The sequence below is a fragment of the Magnolia sinica genome, chromosome 14 (genome assembly GCF_029962835.1).
Source record: "Magnolia sinica isolate HGM2019 chromosome 14, MsV1, whole genome shotgun sequence".
In the NCBI taxonomy this organism is placed as follows: domain Eukaryota; kingdom Viridiplantae; phylum Streptophyta; class Magnoliopsida; order Magnoliales; family Magnoliaceae; genus Magnolia; species Magnolia sinica.
The window spans coordinates 22,412,210-22,436,894 of record NC_080586.1 but is presented as its reverse complement, the minus strand read 5'-3'; the positions used below and the strand labels follow the sequence as shown (position 1 = coordinate 22,436,894).

The window sequence follows — 24,685 nt, the reverse complement described above, 5'->3', positions numbered from 1 at the left end:
GATGTTAACTATCCAGCAAGATTCTGAGCATGTGGAGCCTATAGACCCACTAACAAAACTGCTGGCTTATACAGTCCACACCATGGATGAGGATTGACAGAAAGAGTTACCAGATCAAAACGTTACAACCCTTTGATAATGGCCATATTTTGCCAACCAGAACAAAGGCATTGATTGCCAAACTGTAGTTGAACACGTTATGGAATGTAGGCCTCAATAAATCCAAACTGAATGCACAAGCATTCACAAGCAACAGATACGCATTCCATGGAATTTGTAACATGTTTCTTTCCTGTTCCAGATGAGCCCTCAAAGAATCGACATTTCATCATCAGATTAATCCAAACAACGCACAGCACAGCAATCTCATCACAATCTCATCACCTAGTTTCCCAGCACCAAATTCCTGTGGCCCAATGGTCTGTGATCTCAACCAACCCTACAGTACAATAGCATTTTTCCTGTTAAAAGCTGCCTGTAGCCAACATTCTTCTTTTCTATAAATCACAGATCACACGGTTTTAAATCCATCTAATCAAGAGGATTATTCTACTCTACCGTGGAACTGTTGGTCCAGGCTAATCAAATGTCCAGATCATTAACTAGTGGGCATCATCATTTGAATGCAGCAAACCAGAAGAAACTGGCAGGCCACATTCAGTTTGGATTAGCCATTTCTTCATTTCATCATCTCCAGCAAGAACAATAACAGAAATTGATAGTGAACAGATATCTAGATTTGGAGGGCTCTCAAAAATCAATAGTCAGTACAACAATCTCTGAGCAAATCCACTCCAGTGCAACAGTAAAATGGAGCGGGAGGATTAAAATGAAATGCCCGGTATGAATAGCAACAGGCTACGGCTGTACAAAAGAGGAGTTGCTGCAGCCTGCACCCCAAAATGGAGAACATAAAGATGCTACCATTGTATTACCTTTACCTTAATAGGTCATGTTAGGGGATTCGAAGTTAACCCACAAAAAGGAGATCTGATACAGATGACCTAACCCCATTAGCATCTGGCTTTGAAGGGCATCAGACATTTCCTTGTAAGACAAGCTTCTTCTTTTTTCCACCATAAAATCATCTCCTCCTCCTTCCCTGCAAGAACAAGATCACTTGATCAACATCACTTGCAACAACCTCAACTTAGGGCCATTTATTTATCAGTGTATAATCCCATCAAAGTTCCACAACATAGCAGCAGGCTCCCTCAAACCATATAAACAAGGTTTTAAAATGGCGTATCCAGTATCAAATCTTTCAGCATCAATACGGCTCCATATCGCCCTGTATTGAGCTGTTTCAGACCGATATAGCCCTATCGTTCATGGACAATGCAGTACCATATTGGGCGATAAGGACCGGTTTCAGCTGATACTTAAAACCTTGGTTATAAGAGGAATTATAAGATCATTGGCAGAGGATATGTATGGTCCCTCAGGTCCTTGTTTTGTAGTAGGCAGTAGGCCATGGTTTGATAATCCTGACATTGGCCTGATGAAGCCTGCAGTGGATTGACCCTGAGACAAACTAGATGGGAAAATAGGCAATCAAGAAATAAAACATGACAATGGTCTGGACTAAGCAGACAAATGCCAAGAGGATCATCCAGTTATAAAATCTTCCAAGATCCCAAATGGTTCAACAGTGGCAGGACCATCTGTTAAACTACATACCATGGGACCCACATGTGAAAGAACACAATGATATTATGCATGTCTTTGGGTCAAAGGATTACATGATTACAAACCAAAACAGCTGGGTATTTTATGAAAGAATGATCACAACACAAGAATATAAATGTATGGATTTCTACTGTGCATAGAAAAAACTAGAACTCACCGAGCTCAGAAAGTCATCCATAACCAATTGCTTCCGTTTCTTTAAAGAACCAGACACAGGGACCTCCATGGCTGGTGATCTCGTCATCCCACGCTTCGATGGTGTCAGATTCTGAAAGATCCATAAACAACAAAACATGAGGAACAGCATCTTCATGACAAAAAAATTATAGAATACACAAGTGTTGCACAATTGAACACTAACGAAACAGTCACCCATGTAATAATACTTCTCAGTCATGGCCATCCAAGGAGAAAAAATGAAACAACAATAACGACACCAAGAAGTAATAGTTCCAACCTTGGCAAGTTTCTTATCTTTCCGTGCTTGTCTCTCCCTCTCATCAAACTCTTGATTTTCTCTCTCCACCAAGCGAATGAGAGTATCACAACGCCTAGCAAGTTCTTGCGTGGTGCGCGACTTCACAAACCAATCGAAACGAAACAAGGGAGATGTGCGGAAGGCAGCCTTGAGCTCATCCCAATTCCCATATCCAAGTTTGTGGACCATGCATAACTATGAAGGGAAGTTAATTCAAAATGGTTAGATATTGTGAGAATTAATTAGAAGCCACACATCAAAAAGGCAATGGTTGTAGTGAAATTCTGATATATCTAGAAATCGCACCATGAAACGATCACATTCTTCATTGTACAACTTCCCTTTGTTTTGACCATATTGAATCTTTAGCTCTAACCATGGATTCTTGTAGCGATCGAGCTTCTTCCCAATGGCTTTCATTATCTCATCTTTCCGTGAGATTCTTGCCTCTCCTCTCTCAATATTCTTGATTATCCTGTCATAATCTGGAAAAGCCCAAGCAGAGACAAACACATGACGCTTCATAACCCAACAATGATACAGATTCATATACATGGAAGTCAATTGAAATGAGTCCAACTTTTACTGGATCCAAGACAAAACAAGCAAGCAACTAATTTAATGAAGGGATAGTTTGATTATAAAGAAGAATGAACAAGAAATTAGCAAAAAGAAAAGGTTTCTCTAGTTTATCATGTATTCTTTTCACTTTGAATGGTAATTCTTTAGTTTATGCTCTTGAAAGCATAAATATAGAACTTACCATTTAATTCTTTGTATCTTTCTCTGAAAACTTTTGCATATCTTTCAACTTCTGCTTCTTTTTTTCCTTCCATTTCAGAAGCAATGCCCTTTATGTCATTTCGACCATATTTCTCACATGCTCGGATGAAAGTGTTGAAGTCTCTCCTAGTCCATGATGAGAAGCCCTGCAATTCACTGAATCAGGTATGAAAGTATCTAAAAAGGAGTCATTGGAATAATCAAACGAACCACTCACCTCCTCTAGTAACAGCTCCCTTTCTTCCTGTTCCTCTGCAGTCAGTGGGTCCCCTAATTCTAAATAATCAAATATCAATCATCAGTTCGAGTGAATTAAATGAATAACCAAATAACTAAAAGTCAAGCCTCTGAAGCAAGATAAATACCTTCAGGTTCCTCCCCCTCTCCAATCGTGTCTTTTAGTTGATTCTTTTGATGAATTTGCTGAAGGTTAAATGAAATCAGAAGGCAATTAAAACCTCACAATTCAGAATTGTATAGATAAAACATGCACAAGTACATTCTAAAAAATTCAGGAATCCTTTGGTAATGAGAAGATTGCATAGCCTGACAACTGCTTTCTAAGTAGCAGGAACCTATCCCATTAAGAAAGGGAGGCTGTGAATCCAATTGCCAGGATAGGGGCAAATATTCCTAGGCAGAATCAAGAAGCAGAGAGGAGATCAGTATGGACAGAAAAGAGATTTAGCTAACACTCACCATGAGATAGCGTACTTCCTTCTCATATAGCTCATTCAGTCTTTGTGTGTTAAAAAACTGGAAATCATGCCTGAAAAGAATGTAAATGCAAATCACCCCATTAACAACTGCCAACCATGGGCAAGCAAATACATAGCATCAAAAGATACTTACAACTGAGGCATGCGAGGAATTCTTGGCTCCCTTTGCTTTGCTTGACCGCCTTGGCGCATTGCTTGCTTGAAATAATCAGATTCCGAATAGCTAAACTCGAGAAGAAAAGAAAGGAAACCAAGTTTAGAAAGAAATAAAAGAGGATATGATGCATCATCAACTGAGGAGCTTCTACTAAGAAGTCAGCCTTACTTGCGCTTCCGTTCCCTTCTTGATGGTTCAACCCAGTTCTCACTAACAAGTTTCTTAAAGTCAAACTTGCTATCATCCTTCAAAAAAAAATAAAAAGAATAAGTAGTCTGAAGGCGATAAATCAGTAAACAGAACTTAGGAAAGAATTTAATACATCAGCAGCAACTCATAGTGCCCATCTTCAAATATCAAAATTAGGGAAATCAACATGTACCTTCTCATCATCAAAGTCATACAATTCAGCAGCTGCAAAAAGCCAGGAAAAGAATTATCATGACATAGAAGGTATGCTTCGTTAATAGGAAAAACAAAGAAAAACAGTAATCTTTATGCTCATGTCAATTAAAACATAAACACAAAGGATGATATGAAAATTATGAATACACATACTGTCATCCATTTTGAATTTGATGGCATCTTCTGTAAATTTCTTCATTTTTGCATCGAGCTCAGCGGTTGCCTCTTCTCCTTTAGCTATGATTCTATCAATATCTTCATCTGTAATAGTGCTGTCCTTGGAACTGAAAACCATCTCAGCACCAAATCTCACCATTTGCAATAGTTCATCTTTATTAACAGCTGCACCAAAAGGAGAAGTGTAAATGGAAGTACCTGAGTCTCTAAAACCAACTTGCATCAAAAGGGGCAAAAATACCCCAAAAGAATTCCAAGACAACTTACTTTTCTGCTCTGCCAATCGACCTTGTTGAATGACTAAAGCATCAAGGGCAAGCTTTTTATATGCCCTTTCAATCACTTTTTCCTCTATGGTATACTGCAATTACAAGAAATAGGAGTTTTAAATAATCTAATTGAACGTATACCAAAGTTTATATAGTGCCCTTGAAATAGCTCATTAAATCAAACAAAACCTCTGTACAAAAACGGAAAACTTGAACTTCTTTCTTTTGGCCAATCCTGTGGGCACGGTCCTGTGCTTGCAAATCCATCTGTGGGTTCCTGGTATACAAAAGAGAGATGAAGCCCTGACCATCACAAATACCAATTTAAAATGCCACCAGCAAAGCAGAATGTAAAACGTACCAATCACTATCATAAATAATGACAACATCCGCAGTGGCAAGGTTGATACCCAGACCACCTGCTCTAGTTGAAAGCAAGAAGATGAACTTGTCACTTCCTGGTTGGTTAAAGGTTTCAATGGAAGCATCACGGTCCTCTCCACCAGTATTCCCATCAATCCGGCAGTACAGGTACCCACGAAACATTAAATAGTCCTCCAGAATGTCAAGCAGTCTAGTCATCTGAACTCAGAAATAGATGGACACAACCAACAAAATCATAAAATGTTAAAGGGATAATTAAAATCTTAACACCATATGAAACAAACTAATCATAATATCAGCAAGTAGCTGACAGAATAGAACAAGACAATGCAGATCCTGAAAATCGGACAGTGCCCGAGGCAGTTTCTAAACACTGGTTGTTTTCTTGTTTAATGGTAGTAATGCAGGGGCATTTTCACGCCGGGCTTGAGTGGGGTGGCCTGTGGGATGCAAGGGCACACTCAGGGTAGGCAGCCCATGTGAGGCGAAACCCATGTGATGTGGGGCCCACAATGGGGGTTTGACCGAGGACCTAACCCATGGAATGTGGGGCCTGGGCTATGAGATGAAGGGATTGATTCTCCAAGCTCTATAAGTTCAAGCTTTTAGAGCAAGTAGCTAGTTGTCTTGCATCAGGTAGGGTTGAAACAGAACCTCTACAAGCAGCTATTGTTTGCAATTGAGCAAAACTGTTCACTTTTAGTAGTACAAACTTTACTGGCATATCCAGTGGGAACAAATCAGCAACACAGCATTGGGTGCCAGACAACATCTTTCACTAAGGTGCCGGCCAAAAATTTAGCTTCACTTCTAAAACATTTAACCTATACACTTAGTCTCTAATCTTATCAAAGACAAACAATTCTCTAGGCACATGCATTGCTAGTAAGTCCCATTTGTAAACAAGCTAAGGCATACAAGTACATCTTTCTTTTTTGCTTTTTTAACATTCTTGTTCTAAATCCTTTCCTATGGGGCCCTGCAAAATTACAAAATTGATTCCCAAAACCAGGTAACTGCAAGTTTGTTTGAGATGATGCATAACAGACAAATTGGCCCTTAATTCCACTGAGAAGGTAGCAAAGTTTAAGATGGTGCGTAGTCTTCAAAAAAAAATTTAATTAAAAAAAAAGTTATGATGGTGTGCAGTGTACAAAACTCAGTAACTGTTGAGGGTGCTAAATTTGAGAAAATGGAAATCAGCAGTTAATCACCCATTGTAAACAAACACCCTAATTTGAAAGTGATGTTGACCTGCGAAAATATTAGAACTCTGGAATCACGTTCTTTTAGCTTCGGAAGCAACTTATCCAAAAGAACCATCTTGCCTGAACAGAGATGAGGATAATATGGTCACAAATAATAGTTAGCAAGCATCAAGTATAAGCCCTATGAGGGGCAGAACATACCTGCATTTGTTACAAGGTGATCTCCAGTTGTATACGGAGGACCAGGTTCAGCACCTTGGAACAGATATGGATGATTGCAACATTTACGTAGCTGCATGGCAATATTTAAAAGACGCTTCCGCTCCCCACCAGCATTAACAACCTCTAGATCTTTCTGAAGTAGAGCCCTGTAATATTGCTTCTGCATTTGGGACATTCCTACCTTAAGTATTGTCTCCTTCTTTGGAGGTAAGCCTTTCTCAACATCAGACTTTAACCTTCGGAGGAGAAATGGACGGAGCACCTTCAAGAACCCGATAAAAAGTTATATTTAGAAGTACAATTAGTTAAAAGAGTGCCCAGAGAAAAAGCAGGTGGAAGTTTTCTAGTTTACCTTATGAAGTTGTTGAACAACCTCGTGCTGATCATTATCAGCAGATATTTGGAACCATTCATCAAAGGTTTCAGCAGAACTAAATATCTCTGGAAGTAGAAAATTAAGAAGAGACCATAGCTCATGGAGATTGTTCTGCACGTGGTAAGCATAGAAAGAAAAAAAAAATTTTAATTAATCAAGCAGAAAATTAGTCCAAAACCACTGACCATTTACAACTCAGAAAATGATAAACTCTGACATATCATTTTTCCAACTTACGTCTTGCAAGGTTATAGTTAGAAGTCCCATAAACAGAGGAAATGTCACAAATAATAATAATAATAATAATAATAATAATAATAATAATGGAGGAAATGCCTTATTTTGCAATATCTGTTGTAGAAATTGTGGCATGAAGGGAAACCAGGCAGGAATTGATACTCTCTGTAAGGACACTCGGTTTCTCCAGTAACTACATGGAAGACAAGGCTTGACGGAGGGTTTGGTCCTTGATAGAGTGGGAACAGGATTAATGTAGCTGACCCTGATTAGTGGGGATAAGACTTTGATGATGATGATGATGACGACGACGACGACGACATGCAAGAAAGTTCAGAGAATCCAGAGTATGCAATATTGCAATGTTGTGTACTTATAATCTATTAAGATAAAGTATGAGTCCAAAAGTTGTCTAGAAGGAAAAGGCAGCAAGGAAACAAAAGAAAACAATTTTTGGGCAATTGGCCTCTAAAAATGAGGTTACTTTACTAACTACAGTAGTCACTGCATGTAGCATCAAAATGACACAGGTAAGGTATCGATCTATCTAACTTATCACAGTATTCCACTCAGTAGCACAACTGAGTCGGGCAGCCCAATGTAGTCATTGGTTAGATAACATGCCAAAGTTTGCCCAATGCTGCTTGTTAGACATCTTCCAAGTTAATGCACGGAAGAGGGGAAAAAAAAAGTCACAAGCTGATAACCATCTTTGCTCATTTAAATGCAAAAGACGAATAACAAGGATGGTGCCAAAGAAGACATGCCTGAAGAGGTGTCCCGGTGATAAGAAGTCGGTAATTGGTGTTGTAGAGTCTCATAGTTTTTGAAAGGAGAGAATTTTCATTTTTTATCCGATGGGCCTCATCAATAATAACATAGCGCCAGCTGAAGCGGCGTAGTGTAGTTTTTTCTTTGATAGCCATTTCATAACTAGTAACACATACATCGAACTTCCCAGCAACCAATTGTTTGTCACGTATATCTTTCTGCATACGAAGGTAACAAACATTTCAGGATACAGTATCTGACAAGAAAATTTAAGAAAAACAAACTGTTCAAAATCTAAAGCCATGACTAACCCTTTCTTCTGGATTTCCAAGAAACTTTACAGCACGCAAAACTGGACAAAAGCGCCTAATCTCCCTCATCCAGTTGCCAAGAGTAGATTTTGGTGCCACCACCATATGGGGACCAGTAATTCCTCTGAACTCACGCAAATAACCCAGTAGGGAGATGGTTTGCAATGTTTTTCCAAGCCCCTGGACAGTAATTATACCAAGTTATCAGCAACATAGGTTGAATAAGAAGAAAACAAAAACTACTCCATACTATATAATACAGAAAGGCTAGCCACGCATGTCACCAATACTGATAAGCCAAATAAGTTGAAATAACAGCTCGAATTACATAATTTGAGACACGTCCAGTAACAAAAATATAGTCAAATACCAGATCAGTTCCATTGCTAAATATAAGCAAGAGGGACAGAAACAGAGAATACAAATTACTGGAGGATAGACATGGCATACAGAACAAAGCAGAAATGGGTTTTTAATGCATACCATCTCATCGGCGAGAATTCCATTAATGCCATTTTCATACAAACGTATCAGCCAGTTCAATCCAGCTAGTTGGTAATCCCTCATCTTCCCCTGTATACCTGCAAGGCAAACATAACAGAACAATCAAAACTTCTGAATTCAGTGATGTCCAAATCAAACAAAAACATTTCACAACAGGTTTTAGACTAAAATCACAGATGTTTCATTAATACTTGCCATTAATTGAGCACACAGGAAAAACAACATATCGTGTCACTTCTTCACAGAGGTTTCGTTAACATTTGCGATTAGTTGAGCACACAGGAAACCAGTAAAATATGTTACTTCTTCAGCAAGCACACAACAAATATTTTCCATGTCAACTTTCTCCATACAAATAAAAGAAAACCAGAAATCTTCCTCTCTAAAGATATCAACATCCACAATTTCCTAAATTGCCAGAGGACATTGATATCAATTAACCATCATTAGACGGGTTTTTCACTTGATAATGACAACGGACGAATTTAAGATGCAACAGTCTATTGGCGAGAATGCAACACCACAGATTTGCCATTTGCTATGCCTAGAAATGCACTGAATCTTGTCCCTGTGGCAGCCATGGTTATAAAAGTCAGCCCAATGCACCAAAAGCAGAATTTTGTATAGGTAAACTATGTGCAAACCCTAGGCCTCATTGTGTAGACACGCTGTCTACCATTCATCCCCAGACATGAATCCTTAAGAAAAATAGTTACTTGTGACCAACCAAGTTGCAACATTTCAAGTGTCCTTGTTGCAAGGTTTAAAGTTGACAGAAAGCCTCCAGTGTCAATTAACTACAGTTGCCCATTACCAAAAACCTCTCCACATCAGTAACCACAATGTTAGTTGTTCTGTTGTTAAAGAACGAGCCTTTCATGGGCTTTACAGCAATCAGCACAGTGCAAGCAATGCAGAGAAAGAAGAGGGGACAGCAAAGGACTAATGAACGGGATTAGGAAATAATTCTTAAATTTTAAAAAAGATGAAACTACTGAGGACAAACCACAGTAGCTTCCTTATCAAACAAAGCCAAGTGCCATCAGGAAATTTTCCATGATGTTTGGAAGGTTTATGGAACCAATGGTCTTACTCAAACTATGAATGATTAGGAGAGTATCCTCGGGTGAATTTAAACTTTAAAGAGAACAGTCAAAAAGGTTATAGGTCTCAAGGTTTCCTAATTTCAATCTTTTGGTATTTTATTTTATTTTTTGAAGGCAACAAAGAGAATTTATTAAAAAGAGAAAGAACATACAAGAAAGACTGCTGAGATAGCAGCCACTAAGGAAAACTAGAAACCTAAGAAAATAAGATTAAAGTCTTTTAAACCCATAACATTGGACACCCATTCAATGATCAACTTTTTAGCATGGGATCCCACTGATTTAGGAGTAGTCTGCAAGTCGTTAAAGACTCTATCATTCCTTTCCATCCATACAGCCCACCAAATTGCAATAATCACCATTCTCCAGATTCTGGATTCGACTTTTCCGATTTTGTGGCCATGCCACACACCAAGCAAGGACACAGCAGAATTAGGACAGCACCCCGTAAAGTTGAATCTGGGCCAGAAATCCCAGTAGATGAGACTGATAAAAGGGCAATGAACGAAAAGATGATCGACAGTCTCTTCACTACGCATGCAACAGTGGCATATATTAACGATCTGCATCCCACGCTTCCTGAGATTATCGACCATGAGGATCCGGTTCATGGCAGCGAGGCAGCCGTATTTCCATATGAAAGGAGTGATCTGCAAAGTGGGAACGGGAGTAGGGAGCAAAGCTGCATATAAAGATTTAACAGAAAAGTTTCCGGACCTGTGGCGATTCCAGATCAGCTTGTCAGGGGAGGAGATATCCAGAGAAATTGTGGACAGACAATGAAGAAGCTCCACATATTCGTCAACCTCCCAATCCTATAGGTTCCTAACACAATTAATTTCCCATCCCCCACTGGTATTCGAGAAGGAGTAATTGCTGGCAATGGAGCTATCTTTGTTGGCTGCAATACCATAAATAACCGAGAATCTGATTCTCAAGGTGCTGTCGCCCATCCACTGATCTTCCCAGAACCGGATTCTCGATCCATTCCCCAAACTGAAACCTATATAAGAAAGCACCTTGACTTTGTGACGCAGGATACCTTTCCATATGAAGGAAGCTCTATAGGAGGAAGTGTCTTTTGTCCACCAGCCACCTGCCGAGGATCCGTATTTCCCTTTAACGATGATATTCCACAAAGCCTCCAATTCATTGCCCAGACACCAAATCCACTTGCCAAGAAGGGTAGCGTTCATAATCTTGAAATTCTTTATATTAGCACCCCCGTTCCTATACCGAAAGCAGACTTCCTTCCAGTCCATTAAATGGAATTTGTTGTGGTTTTCCTTGCTGCACCATAGAAAATTCCTCCTAAGCACATCGATACGATTCAGGACAGTTGTCGAGCATCTGAAGAGGGACATATAATAGAGAGGAAGATTGGACAGGGCCGCTTTAATTAACATGATTCGACCTCATATCGACAGATAACGACATTGCCACGTTGCAAGTTTCTTTTGAATTTTGGCCACAATTTTGTCCCACATCTCCAAAGGAGGGGAACCAACAACTAGGGGATGACCAACAAATGAAGTAGGGAAGGAAGCCGACGAACATCCCAAATTAAGCGCGTACTCAGCCGACAAATTCACGCCATATAACTTGGATTTAGCCATGTTAATCTTAAGTCCAGAAACTGCCTCAAAACATCGACGGGTCGTATGAAGGTTGGGAACAGCATAATCATCCACCTCGATCATAACTAGAGTATCATCAGCAAATTGAATGTGAGAGATAGGATGGACAGAATCTGCAACGAGAACACCTCTGGACAGCTCCTCAGCCTGCCCTCTAGGAATCATTTGGGAAAAAGCCTCTCCTATCAGAAGAAACAAAAGATGGGAGAGAGGATCCCCTTGACGAAGGCCTCTTGAGACCGGAAAAAAGCCATGAGTACCATTTAGGAGGATAGAGAACTGCGCAGAGGCGACGCATGAGCTAATCCATCTTCTCCATCTGTCCCCAAATCCCATACGCTTCATCATGTACTACAGGAACTCCCAATCGACATGGTCATAGGCCTTTTCGATGTCAAGCTTGTAAAAAATAGTTTTTCTACCAGATCTGTGGGCGGAATGCAGGCATTCATTGGCAATCAGCGCCCCATCAATAATCTGTCTCCCTTTTATGAATGCATTTTGATTTTTGGAAATGAGGCTCCCCATAATAGATGTTAGTCTAGAAGATAGGATTCTAGCTAGGATTTTATAAGGACTGCTAACAAGGCTGATGGGTGTGAATTCCAAAAATGAAAATGCACCCAAAGCTTTTGGGATGAGGGAGATAAATGAAGCTCCCAAACTCTTGGAGATTTTCCCCCTCTCGTGAAACTCATGAAGGAAGTCCATAATGTCAGATTGAACCATGTCTCAAAAGGCTTGAAAAAAGGCCATAGTAAAACCATCTGGCCCAGGAGCTTTATCCCCTAATAAAGCAAAAACTGCTACTTTAGCTTCGTCAGCAGTGAGTGGAGCCTCCAGCATAATGGTTTCCGGACTTTGCAAAGCGGAGAAGACTAGGCCATCGAGCTGCGGTCTAGACCAACCTTCAGAAGAGAGACTGGATCAAAAATGCTCAATGGCACTTTCTGCAATCTCGTCTTTATTTTCTATTATCTTATCATCAACCTTGATGTTATGAATGGCTTTGCGTCGGGCTCTGAAATTGGTGATATTGTGGAATTATTTGTTGTTTCTATCACCCTCTCTGAGCCATTCACTCTAGATTTGATCTTCCAGTTTACTTCATCTTCCAATGCACGGGCAGATAAAGATTGAATTATTTGGACGCGTCTAGCTAACGATTCGGTCGGAATGTCCTCGCCTTCATTAGAGATATCGATTTGCTGAAGTTCAGAAAAAAGGGTCTCAGTCTTTTTTTCTCTTTTACTAAACTCACTGACCTTCCAGTCTTTGATTTTTCCTTTAAGAAGTCTGAGCTTGCAAGACAATCAATGGCCAGCGAACCTTCAATCTGGAATGAGCTCCACCACTCAACCACTTTCTCCCGAAAGCCTTCTACCTGGATCCACACTGGATTGAATTTGAAGGGCTTAAGACCCCAATTGACTTCTTCCATGGAGAGCATAATCGGACAATGATCTGAAGTAGTTCTGGGGAGGGCGATCTGAGAAGCCGATGGGAACGCCTCCAACCAATCAGGGGAGATCAAGAACTTGTCCAGTCGCGACAGAATAGGAGACCTGCGACAATTGGACCACATATATGTGGTGCCAGACAGAGGGAGATCGATGAGCTCCTGCACTTGAATCCAATCAGAGAATTAGAGCATAGCGGGCGAAGTTCTCCTTAGCTGAGAGTGTTCATCTGGGAAACGGATGACATTGAAGTCGCCTACATAGCAAGTGGGACCTGGAAAGGATTGACTGAAGAAAGTCAGTTCGTCCCAAAAGGACGGCCTGAGAGAATCATCGTTAGGACCATAAACTGCAATTATATTACAACAGAAATTAGAAGACTTAGCTTGGAGAATTACAGAAACAGAGAAATTTCCGATGGACGAAGATTGCAAATCCCATATGGAAGATTTCCAAGCAACTAAAATACCACCCGACAATCCGACAACGTCCCGAGTAATACGATTAACATCAGAAGCTCTCCAGATCGACCTCATCAACCTGTCAGAGAAGTGGGGCACTTTTGTATACTGGAGGCAAACAATTTCCGAGTTCTTTCTACTGATGGATTCCTTAATCAACCCCCTCTTTTGAAAGGAACCCATTCCCCTTACGTTCCAGGAGACAATAATCATTGGGGAACATGGCTACCCCGAGCTCCCTTTCGCCACGACGACACACCGAAGAAGACGTTGATGCTGGGCTAGTCTGGAGGTGAAGTAATTCTCTGTTTGAAGACCACTGGGCCGGCTTTAAAGGAGATCTGGAAGGCGGAAGAGGTCTGCCTCGATTTTCAATGAACTGAAATAAACTAGTGTAATCTTCCAGTTTGTTCCCAAAGGATAATCCGAGGGCTCGCCCGACATGGCCGATCGCATCACAAATCCACTTCTTATTCTGAATTTCTTCAAATATCTCATCTCTACTCTTCCCTTCCGAACTCGACTCTGAAGGAAGTTCTTGCCAAAGAGGAGGATTAGAGTCATCAATTTGCTATTGAGGGAGACAGAACACCTGAAGAGGTTCCGCATCTAACACTTCACTGGGGCAATTCTCCTGGAACAGAATCAGAGGACCCGATTCGGTCCATTCTGTAATCTAGGCTGGGGACGCTTCCGGGGACGTAGGGTTAGAAGATAGACTCTCGGTAGCCAGATTATCCGTATCAAACCCCTCCGAACAAGCATCACCCCATTTCAGGGATGGGTTAATAGGCCCGAAAAGGATAATCGGGCCCCCCCGACTATTCGGGAGGGCGATACTAGTCGAATCCAGACCCACTGCAAAAGACCCAATGTTGGAGAGTGATGTAGGTCCAGGGTGGGACGAATGTGTGGGCACACGGACGGGAAGGATGGGCTTTGGAGTCTTTTCCGCAGGCGCGTGGAGAAGAGCTTTAGGCACGTGATCGTCATAAATATCTTCTGACGATCGTAACACACGTGGCGTCTTCGAGTTCATCAGCTGCGAAGGCGAGTTGTTTGTTGGTCGTGTGAACGTATGGCCTGAAACACGTGTCACACAATCAAATGCACTCAATCCCTTACCAGTGAAGCAAAATATTTCGTAAGGCGATTTCAAAGGTGTAGCTTCGAAGCTGAGGACACATGTCTCCTTCAGACGGTTGGGGAAGAGACGTTGATAGGTCTCTTCGATATATCCCGCCTGATTAACTTCCGGTGGTCCGCTGGAGGATGGGAGAAGAACGCCTTCATTTACGTTCACCAACTCCACGTGAGACGACCACGCAATCTCTCCGGCTCCAAATTTCTCCCCAACGAGGAGGTGTCACCCCCGGGATCTCCTGCTGTACAGGCAAATTAATAATCTGATTGTCCAACTTCATCTTCACTGCCTCAAGCAAAGGAGAACCTTTCTTCCTCCTGATTCTGGCTCTGATAACACCGATTTTAGTTCCCAGTTTCGTCTTGGAGTCCAGTTCCAAGAGAAAACCCAGAGATGAAATAGCCGCAATTAAAAAATCATCAAACCAACATTCCATCGGAATATCCCGGATGAAAACCCAAACATTTTCTTTGCCAAAAATAGAAAATTCTTCCCATGGCAAGACTCTGATCACCAGACTAATTGAAGTGACAATACGATCTGAGACGACCGGGAGAAGGCTCCTCCCGCCCTGACCCAAAGGGAATTATGTCCCAGTGGTTTAAAATCGAACAGGCCAAGATCAATCCCCGTGGTGAGGGGAAATCCAATCCTTGATCGAAGCAGTTGTTACACCATCCTTAGTAATTAGAACATTGGATTTAAGTAATTCGGTGCAATTTTTTTCGAAGGTATCCTGATCAACAAAAACAGTAAACTCAGGATCAGCTTCCGAGTCACTGTTCTGAGAGAGTGGGCGGTGTATTTCGATCTTCTCCATCCTCTCCCCTACTGGGGACAGATGAGGAGGATGAAGAGCAGACGCACCTTTGAGCAGAGCCTCCTTGAAAGAGTGAGTTGATGACTTCTTAAGGGCCACCGACATAGGACGATAAACTGAAACAACTTTAGCAGTTGGGACAAAGGTTGTTGAGGGTAGCAGTTTAGGCGAACGTTTCTTCCCTGATAAGGACTCGGGGTCATACCGCGCTCGTTGCACTAAGATCTTCTTGCCTCCAAAACTCAGCCCATGAATCGTACTGACGGCTCTCGCCAGTTCTGCCTCGGACCCCATGCGGACGAGAGCAAAACCCCGATACTCCCCACTCTCTTTCTCTCGAGGCATTATGAACTCCATAACCGCTCCCGCTCATCCGAAGATCCTTTCAAAGTTGAGTGGATACCATTCATGAGGATATCCTTTGACAAATAACGTCGGGTAGTTAAAATACTTAGATCGACCTTGAGAAAGCTGATCCCTGTTGTGCCTTTTAGCCTGAACTTGCACCCATTCACCTTCTTCTTCACGACGATCGCAGTTAGAACCTTCCTCTACTACGTGTTTTCCCTTCTCCATCGCTAACATCCTTGCCGAAACCCCTGACGCTACTAGATAAGCATTTTCTTTTTCAGCAGAAACTCAATCTTTTGGTATTTTGAAGTTGTAATCTTTCCACAAAATTTCACACTAGAGATAGGGTCAATACTGGCAAGATTCCCACTTTCCTAAAGGCAGTGCCAATAGAGCAATCATCTCATGGATTTAAGCAGATTAAGATATCATGGGCATAGAATTCAAGCTTTGGGTGGAAGAAATGGAGATGTGCCACTGGAGTTTTATGTGATCCACACAACACTCAAACTGAAAGGGAAATTTTATAGGACAGCCATAAGACCAGCAAAACGCTTTATGGAACAAAATGTTGGGCAGTCAAAGAACAACATGTTCATAGGACGATTGTAGCTCGAATGAGGGTGTTGAGATGGATGAGGAAGGATAAATTTTGAAGTGAATGCATAATGCATTCAAGGGAACTTAGGAGTAGCACCAACAAGTAATAAGAGGAGGGAAGATAGATGGCTTGGTCAGTAACGGAGACCAAGAACTACACCCGTTAAGAGCAAGTCGGCACGAGTTGAAAGCTCTGAAAGGGAAGGGGGTGGGTGGGAAGGGGGGGAGCCCAAAAGTACGTGGCTGGAGCTAGTAAGAAAAGACTTGATGACCTATGGTCTAACGGAAGTTGTGGTCCTTGATAGAGTGGAATGGTGGAACAAGATTCATGTAGCCAACCCCAATTAGTTGGGATAAAGCTTTATGATGATGATGATGATTAGGAGATCATAGGCAAGCATATTAAAGATCACTAGGGACCTTTTGAACAAATCCAGAGGTGACGGCCTTGTCATTTCTCCTTCTCGAGGAGTCTTTGTGCAAGGCCAACAAGTTCTTGAAGTTAATTTTTTTGCCCATGATGTCTCGATTCAACCATGCATATGCATCCAGCAACTACTTATTCAATCTGATGGATGATTTTTTTACCTGGTCCCTAGGAACATGTTCCAAAATATAGGTCAATGTTTTAGCTTAATGTTTATGCATTTCTTTTTCTTTTTTTTGAAAGGTTACAAGATTTATTTATAAAACAATGCCAAAAGAGGCCAGCAAAAGCAGAAAGAACTATACAAGCAACTATATAGACAAATATATATATAAAGAAAAATAAGAAACACACAGGTAGACTACCTACACCCAAGGCCTAAGGCCTTTACAAGTCCAGAAAAAACAGAAAACTGAAGTTACAAGCAGTGATTTAAATATCGACAATATCAGCCGATACATCCCACAATATATTTTGTATCCCACTTGTGCGATACAAAATGCATGGGTAGTGCCGATATATCCCACCTATTTGATCCAGTGAGCATTTTCGATTTTCAATCCATGTTTTTGTTGTAAATCACGTTAAACCAGTGTCAAATGGTTACAAATCTATAATTCTTCATCTTTTCCATGAAAAACGATTGATTTGGAACTTCGATTTTGATATTTTGGGGACATGGGTCCAATTGCGGAAAATTAAGAAAAATCAAAATTTCTCAATTTCTCGCAAATCAATTACAATCTTTGTATCCAAACACAAAGTTAAAAATGTATATAAATTGATCTAGTGATTCTTCTTTTGCTTTTGAATATATTGCTTGTGTTTCCATACATGTCTATTAATATGGGCCGGTGCGCAATCATCAATATGAGGCCTTTTTTTTGGCACTATTCCTTTTTATTTTTGGCTTTTTTAATGCTGTTTTTTTTTTTCTTTTCTTTTCACAAAAGGACAGCGTTTTTAACTCCGGTAACACTGCAAGCTTGTAACATATATTCACACACAAGAATGCAATATTTTTTGCATTAACTGATTTACACACCATTACAAAACCTTAAGGGTCCATTTGGATGACAGTATAAAACCATTCAAACTGATTTTGGCTGAAAGGCACAAAAAAGGTCCAGATCATGTAGACATGTCCCATGTTTGTAGTTTTGAATCATGAATAGTTTTTGACATGTTTACCATTTTCATGAGGGAATTGACATACACGCACTTGTTAATAGATACGACCTCTTCTTTCTACTTCTGGTAATAGTGGTACAATATTGTACTACTTGGAGTTGTTAATATTCTTTCTATTACATTAAAGCCTAATAACAGTTTGTTTGCTGCTAACACCAAATCAAGTCCATACGAAACCAACCTCATGTAAACATTGGCACATCCATTGAATTAACAAAATTGGACTACAGAATGGTTTTAAATATCATTACAATACAGCCGTAACTGTATCGGTCACCCCCATTACAAATACAAGAGTGAATTGGCTGATTATGAAGAACTGGGCCTCAGTGGCCCACATTGACCAACACTAGTCATATTGGGGACAATACATGCCCATACAGGCATAAAGGCCCTACTTTGAAATTTTTTATTTTCAACTTCTCTCTCTTTTCCACCTTCACTAACCATGGAGGAAAGTTGGAAGCTAATTTTGAACTAGATCTACGCCTATTTTGAGTATCAAAACACAAGATTTGAGTGAGATTCAACAAATCAAAGCAGAATGGACCATTTCAAGTAATATCGGAAGGGGTAAACCACCACTTTTTTGTTTAGTTTTCATCTTCTTTTTGTTGTGTATATGTGTAATTGGCTCTAATCCACCAAAGCATGCTTCATTTGTGTTCAATTAGGGCCTATTTGATTGACGTTCAGCAGGTTAACCGAACAGGCAGCATTCATATCAAAGAATGGTTTGATACACCATTAAAATACATGTTAAGACACCAAAAAAAAAATGGTGTTTTACATTTTTCCTATTTTCCCAATAAATTTTAAAGATTTTTTGTGCAAAAATAAAATTTCATCCAACAGTGGCCCATATCATCCGATGCAGTCCAATAAGCCTCTTATCATATCATTTTTAGGACTAGCCTATTTGCCCACTGATACCTTTATTCAAAACCTTGCTGCAAATACATTGCTAAATAATAATAATAATCTCAGGTTTGTTGTGTATCAAGGTGTCATCGATTGTTAACTCAGGGAAACATGAAATACACCATAAAAAATCAGCAACTAAAGATAACTAATGCATTACATCTACTCAAATATATCAGATGAGACTTGTCAACAAAAAAAAAAAAATGTGCATTTGGATCAGAACATATCCACTACCAAGTAATCAATAAATCTATTAGACATACAGCATAACATTAGTTTTTAGCTAGGTAAGGCAAGACAATTGATAATTGGAAATAATCAAAAAGTTGAGAACATTAACAAGCAAAAATAAGCCAAGATACTATCATCCACAAAATGTAGCCTGCATCATAAGCTTGGGAAGACACTGATATCCTAACAATGAAGATCCATACAAGATGGTTGTGTCAACAGTCTTGTACTTCCCGCAGCAGAAAAACCATCCTCTTCCTCCTTTAGGCATTCTTCATCTTCTTCCTCCTCTGTCAGTTTGGATGCATGGCGACCCCTACAAACATTTGCATAGAGAAATTAATCATCCAGCTCAAGTATAAATTCAAATATATCACATCATTAAACATCATAACAAAGACATAGCCATAGTGAAGATGCTGGCATGCTACTAGTCAATTTCGGTTCTCTCACCAAAAAAAAAAGTGTAAATGCCATATCAAATGGATCGGGGTAAAAAGATTTTGAGATTACATTACTTTAGTCCTAAAAATTTGAGAAGAAAAATGCTACAGTGATTTGGAATTACAATAAAGATAAATGAAACAATTTGATATCTATCAAAACAAAACAAACCTTTGGATTAACTCAAAAGCCAAAGGATTAGATATATCATGCACATGAAAAATCTATTTTCCTAACTTACAAATTTACAATAGAGTTTGTCAACAACCTTATTTTCAACAATAGAAGATAAGACCCCAACTTTTTTAGGAACATAATAGTACAACTAATGCAAGGGCATTTTCACACCGGGCTCGAGTAGGGTGGCCTATGGGATGCAGGGGGACACTCGGGGTGAGCGGCCCGTGTGAAGCGGGTGGCTCATGTGAGGCGGGCCCCACCCATGTGAGGTAGGTGGCTCATGTGAGGCAGTACCATGTGAAGTGGGGCCCACGAGGAGAGTTCAGCCGAGGCCCTAACCCATGAGATGTAGAGGTTGGGCTATATGATAAAGGGATTAATTCATCATGCTCTATCAATTCGAGCTTTTAGAGCAAGTGGTTAATTGTCCTGCATCAAGATGATATCAAAGCGGGGGGTCTCGTGTTTGAAACTCCTCACCGAGGGTGATTAATACAAAAACATTTTCACACCGGGCTCGAGTGGGGTGGCCTGTGTGAATGCAGGGGCACACTCGAGATGGGCAGCCCGCACCTGTGTGAGGTGGGTAGCTCATGTGAGGCAGTACCCATGTGAAGTAAGGCCCACGAGGGGGGTTCGGCTGAGGTCCAAACCCATGGGATGCGGGGCTTATGTTATAAGATAAAGGGATTAATTCGCCATGCTCTATCTGTTCGAGCTTTTAGAGCAAGTGGTTAATCGTCATGCATCAATAACTCTAAAAGGTGAGGTTTTTAGACTTACAGGGATGAAAAATACAATGAAACTCCTCAAAGAATTTTTGAGGAAAAAAAAATAGAAAAAGGTAAAAATATCATTTAGACTGACATAAAGGGATGTTAAAGTTATTTCAAATCCTTTTTTTTTCTTTTCTAAAAGGATTCAAAATAATAAAATTTCATATCATTTTCCCTAAAAATGCAAAATGCTAATATTTTTTTCAAAATAACACAATCTACCAACTATAGTCATACCCTTTCCATTTCAAGGGCACTACTGAGGAAGTGACCACCTAATAACTACAATTGAATCCATCCATATCAGAGGTTCAGTCACATTACCACAAGCATGCTTTAATTCAGGTAAAAGCAGAGACAAAAGCATCCAAAACATACTGCATACGCCCAATCAAGAAAGAAAAAAATCTACTAGTGCATACCATCTGCATAACAATCACACACTCAGCTCAATGCTCTTGAACAAACACAACTGGTGTGTAAATAGATTTTTCAAGTTCCCTCGTGCTTAAGCTCTTATGAAAAAAATGTGAAATTAACTAAAATCTGGAATTACAGTTTCCCATGATGATTAAAAGACCAGTTTCATTCTTATATTTGAGAAACAAAACATGTACTTCATTGACAAACTTGCATGGCAAACTCTTTTTTCATATCGTATCACAATTAGGCCTTGATATAAACTTTCAAAATTCTCCTTTTATAGAATAATAAATAAAGTTGAATCAGCAACCAGCTATGAACATGCCAATGACTGTCATCATCTCATACCCTTGAGGTATTAAAGCCCAAGTGGTAAAGGTCGGGAGTCCTTGAAGCAACAAACTATACGAGGACTAAAGAATGCTAAATGATTGTGAGAGATAAGCTCAAATAAATCATAACATCCTGAGTGCCCTTAATCATGCATCCATGTGCAGTTGAAATAAAGGTCCTTAAGCATGGTTTGAAGCTTTGTTGAGTCTCACACCATAAATCATCTTTGATTGAATGAATAATACCAATACAAGTTCAGTGAACTAGACACAATTGTAATCCATCCCATGAAGAACTGAACATACTACAAAATACTGAACCTCATGTGGAAGATGGAGATCATGTCAATGTCTAGTAGTCATAGGAAAGAGCCAAGAATTAGATTATCTAGAATAAAGATGAAGCATTGCCAGTGAGGTATTTGGTTGCAATACCCAAGCAAGTTTGTTAATCATTCATGTCCCAAAGCCGAAACTTGACAAATCATGAGACACTCAAAAGTAAACTGAAGCAATTAAATCAAATTGCAATCGATGTCCACAATTCCATATCATAAGCCAAATAATAAACAACAAAGTTTTATGTAGGTGTTGGTAATTTCAATTAGCAATAATATTAAAAAACCAACTTCACATCGAATGTAACCACGAAAAGGACCAATGCATGTTATAGAATTTTAAGAATCTAGAAAGAAAGAATGACAATTCAAGGCCACTGATCAAAATAAGCATCTTAGAATATCCAGACCATTGAGAATTCTAGTAAACATGGGCATCACAAAAAGGAAAAAATCCACAAAGCATATTAGCAATTCTTTTCAACAGTCTCATCCCTTTTTAAAGAATTCCATCTACAGTGTAATCCATGTTAACAATACATTTCCTTCCACATGGAACACACGATAGAAACAAGTGATGTTACCTTCCCCTTGGTTTCTTCTCCTTCGCAGAATTATCACCTTTAGCAAAATGAGCAAATATCTCGGTCTGTTGCAGGAGATAGTTCAAACGCCCCTTGCCTTTGTTGTTCTGGCAATGCAACAGCAATCGATCATTCTTGCAATCACGTCTGAGAAATACCAAAACAAAATAACATACACATTTGCTTGTGTTCAAGTTCATCCATGGGATACACGTACCATGTCAGCATCAATGGTAGCGTTTTGTGCATCCAAGATTTCCTGGATTTTTTGTTTCTTCAGCCTCTGCATTTCCTTCAGCCGAGCCTTTTCACGCTTTCCAACTTGACGCACTGATGGGTTTTCAGCCTGGAAAAATAAAGAGGACAATGTCAACACAGACAACATGTTGCAGAATGCAATTACTTCTCATGTGATTCATGTCTGCTGTTACAAAATCCAAATGGAGAAGGGTTTAAATGAATAACAGACAAGGATAAAATGAAACAAATCATGAGCTTCTGTTATTGAGAAATCTCAACAGCATCAGTACAAAATCCAAATGGAGAAGGGTTTAAACAATATAACAGGCAACTATAAAAGGAAACAAATCGTGAGCTTCTGTTGTTGAGAAATCTCAGCAGCATGACCAAGTACAGACAACAGAGAAATACATTTCAATGTGCAAATGCATCACAATCAAATCACTTGAATAGACAAATATTCCAAATACACATACACGTATATATGACAGAGAAAGAACACACTGAATCCTCTGTGAAAAATGAGTTGAATCATACCAAGTAGAAAATTAGAAAGTGCGTCCATGTGCAATGAAATTCTCACCAGAATTGGAATTATCACTCAATCATAAGCCTAAATCTGCATGTTCTTGGTAATGATCCGGGAAGGAACTTTCAGTAATGATGCATCAACTTTCCCTTACAATGTCCTTTTGTGCTACCCTTCGCAGTTTTCTTCTTTGAAATAAAATTCATTCATCCTTCCAGAAAAAAAAAGGCTGCAGGAAAGAGCTTTGCTGGCAAGTGTGTGGGATCTGAGATACTCATCGTAAAGGCCTGACCGCATGTGGAATGGTGCGTGTGGCCCACCTGATGACCAGACCAACCACAGGACACGGAGGGTGGGAGCTGCTGCCCCGCCTCCAGCACTCATCTGGACAGCCATTGAATGTGGAATGGTGCATGTGGCCCACCCAATGACCAGACCAACCATGAGACATGCTGTGTGGGATCCGCTGCCCTGTCTCCAGCACCCTTGTGGAGATTCAAACTCAGTGTCCAGTTTCAAAGGTAATTTTCGCATTTCCCCGCAGGGAGATGGAGACTCAAATAGGAAGGTGCAACTGACATGGCTCTGGATGATTGAATCGGCGGGACCTACACATTACACGGTCCCATAATTTCATGAAATGCCCCACCAATAATCTATATGGCACCCACCATTTTTAGACTCCGAATTCACGACATGAAAACCCTAATCCAGAAAGGAAAAAAATCAAGAAAATGATTTGAAAACCGCATGCCATTGTATGAATCACAAAAACAACAGGAGAACTACCAAGTTACACGCACGATCCTAAGAAGCAAACCCTAATTCACCCACCGAACAGAACTCTGAGAGACCCCATCCAAAGAAAAAGAAAGAATAAAGGGAAAAAAGAAGGAAAAAAAAACGGCAGATTCACCTCATCCTCATCTTCATCTTCGTCATCGCTTTTCGCACCACCTTCAGCATCATCGTCATCAGCTGACGCCGAATCCTCCGCGGCTTCGTCTTCATCGGATCCCGCCGACCTCGCCACGGCTTCCAGCTCCTCATCGTCCTCCGGATTCATGTCACCGTTCCTCTGCTCCTCGTCGGACGAGATCGAACCGTTGGATGGGACTTCGTCAGATGAACGGTCGGAATTCGCCGCTTTCGCCATAGCGCAGAGAGAGAGAGAGAGAGAGAGAGAGAGAGAGGCTTTTTGGAGAGGAAATGGAATGAGTTGGAAAGATCGGGTGGGTATTTATATCGACGGTTGAAACGGTGTATGTGCGTGTGTAGAATGGGGGGAAATCTCTCCCGCCAATTATTCAGTTAGGGCAGAGTTTCCCGCTCTTGAGTGATTAAAAGGATGGTCAGTGACATGGGTCCGAAACATGCCCCAGCGGTTCAAGCTTTTGAAGGTCGATGGTTGGGGTCATGAGTTTCATCCAATCTTAGTGGTGTTATTCCTTCTTTTTTGTAACGTTGGTTTGGTGGGTTTTGGTCAATCTTTTATGGCCGTTTGGGCAAGGGGTCCTACGTAATTGGAGCCCCGAGTTATCGATGTGAGATTCGTTGCTCTTGAGCCCCATTATCTTCAACTTAATTGTAATTATTGGTGTGTTTTATTTTATTTTTTTCACTTCAAACTTTGTAATTATGCAAAGGAAAATGACTATTTAAATAAAGTCATGTGACACCAAGTAGTCTTGAGCTGGGTCCTGAATTTTCCAATTCCGTTGGTTAGTGGAATTATACCATATGTGACCCACATCTTTGCACAGTGCGCATGGTTTTCTAGTTGCATTCAGTGAGGCC

General features: G+C 40.3%; 1 protein-coding gene across 2 annotated transcripts; it reads right to left on the bottom strand.

The window, feature by feature from the left end:
* Positions 1-715: 715 nt before the first annotated feature.
* On the bottom strand, positions 716-24,107 carry LOC131226315 (ISWI chromatin-remodeling complex ATPase CHR11-like). Of its 2 annotated transcripts, none has more exons than XM_058222126.1 (25): positions 23,805-24,107; positions 22,337-22,465; positions 22,120-22,226; positions 19,246-19,358; positions 8,670-8,767; positions 8,187-8,366; positions 7,872-8,093; positions 6,844-6,978; positions 6,471-6,753; positions 6,316-6,389; positions 5,039-5,259; positions 4,867-4,954; positions 4,676-4,769; positions 4,385-4,573; positions 4,209-4,240; positions 3,995-4,071; positions 3,803-3,892; positions 3,650-3,719; positions 3,316-3,373; positions 3,168-3,226; positions 2,931-3,096; positions 2,474-2,652; positions 2,147-2,362; positions 1,847-1,957; positions 716-1,102 (listed from the first exon to the last, which is right to left on the bottom strand). In XM_058222126.1, the coding sequence occupies exons 1-25, from the start codon at positions 24,042-24,044 to the stop codon at positions 1,085-1,087; spliced, it is 3,249 nt and encodes a 1,082-aa protein (XP_058078109.1). In that variant the 5' UTR covers positions 24,045-24,107; the 3' UTR covers positions 716-1,084. The 2 variants fall into 2 exon arrangements, with proteins under 2 accessions (XP_058078109.1, XP_058078110.1); XM_058222127.1 differs by having other exon boundaries at positions 6,844-6,984; positions 7,878-8,093.
* Positions 24,108-24,685: the final 578 nt, after the last annotated feature.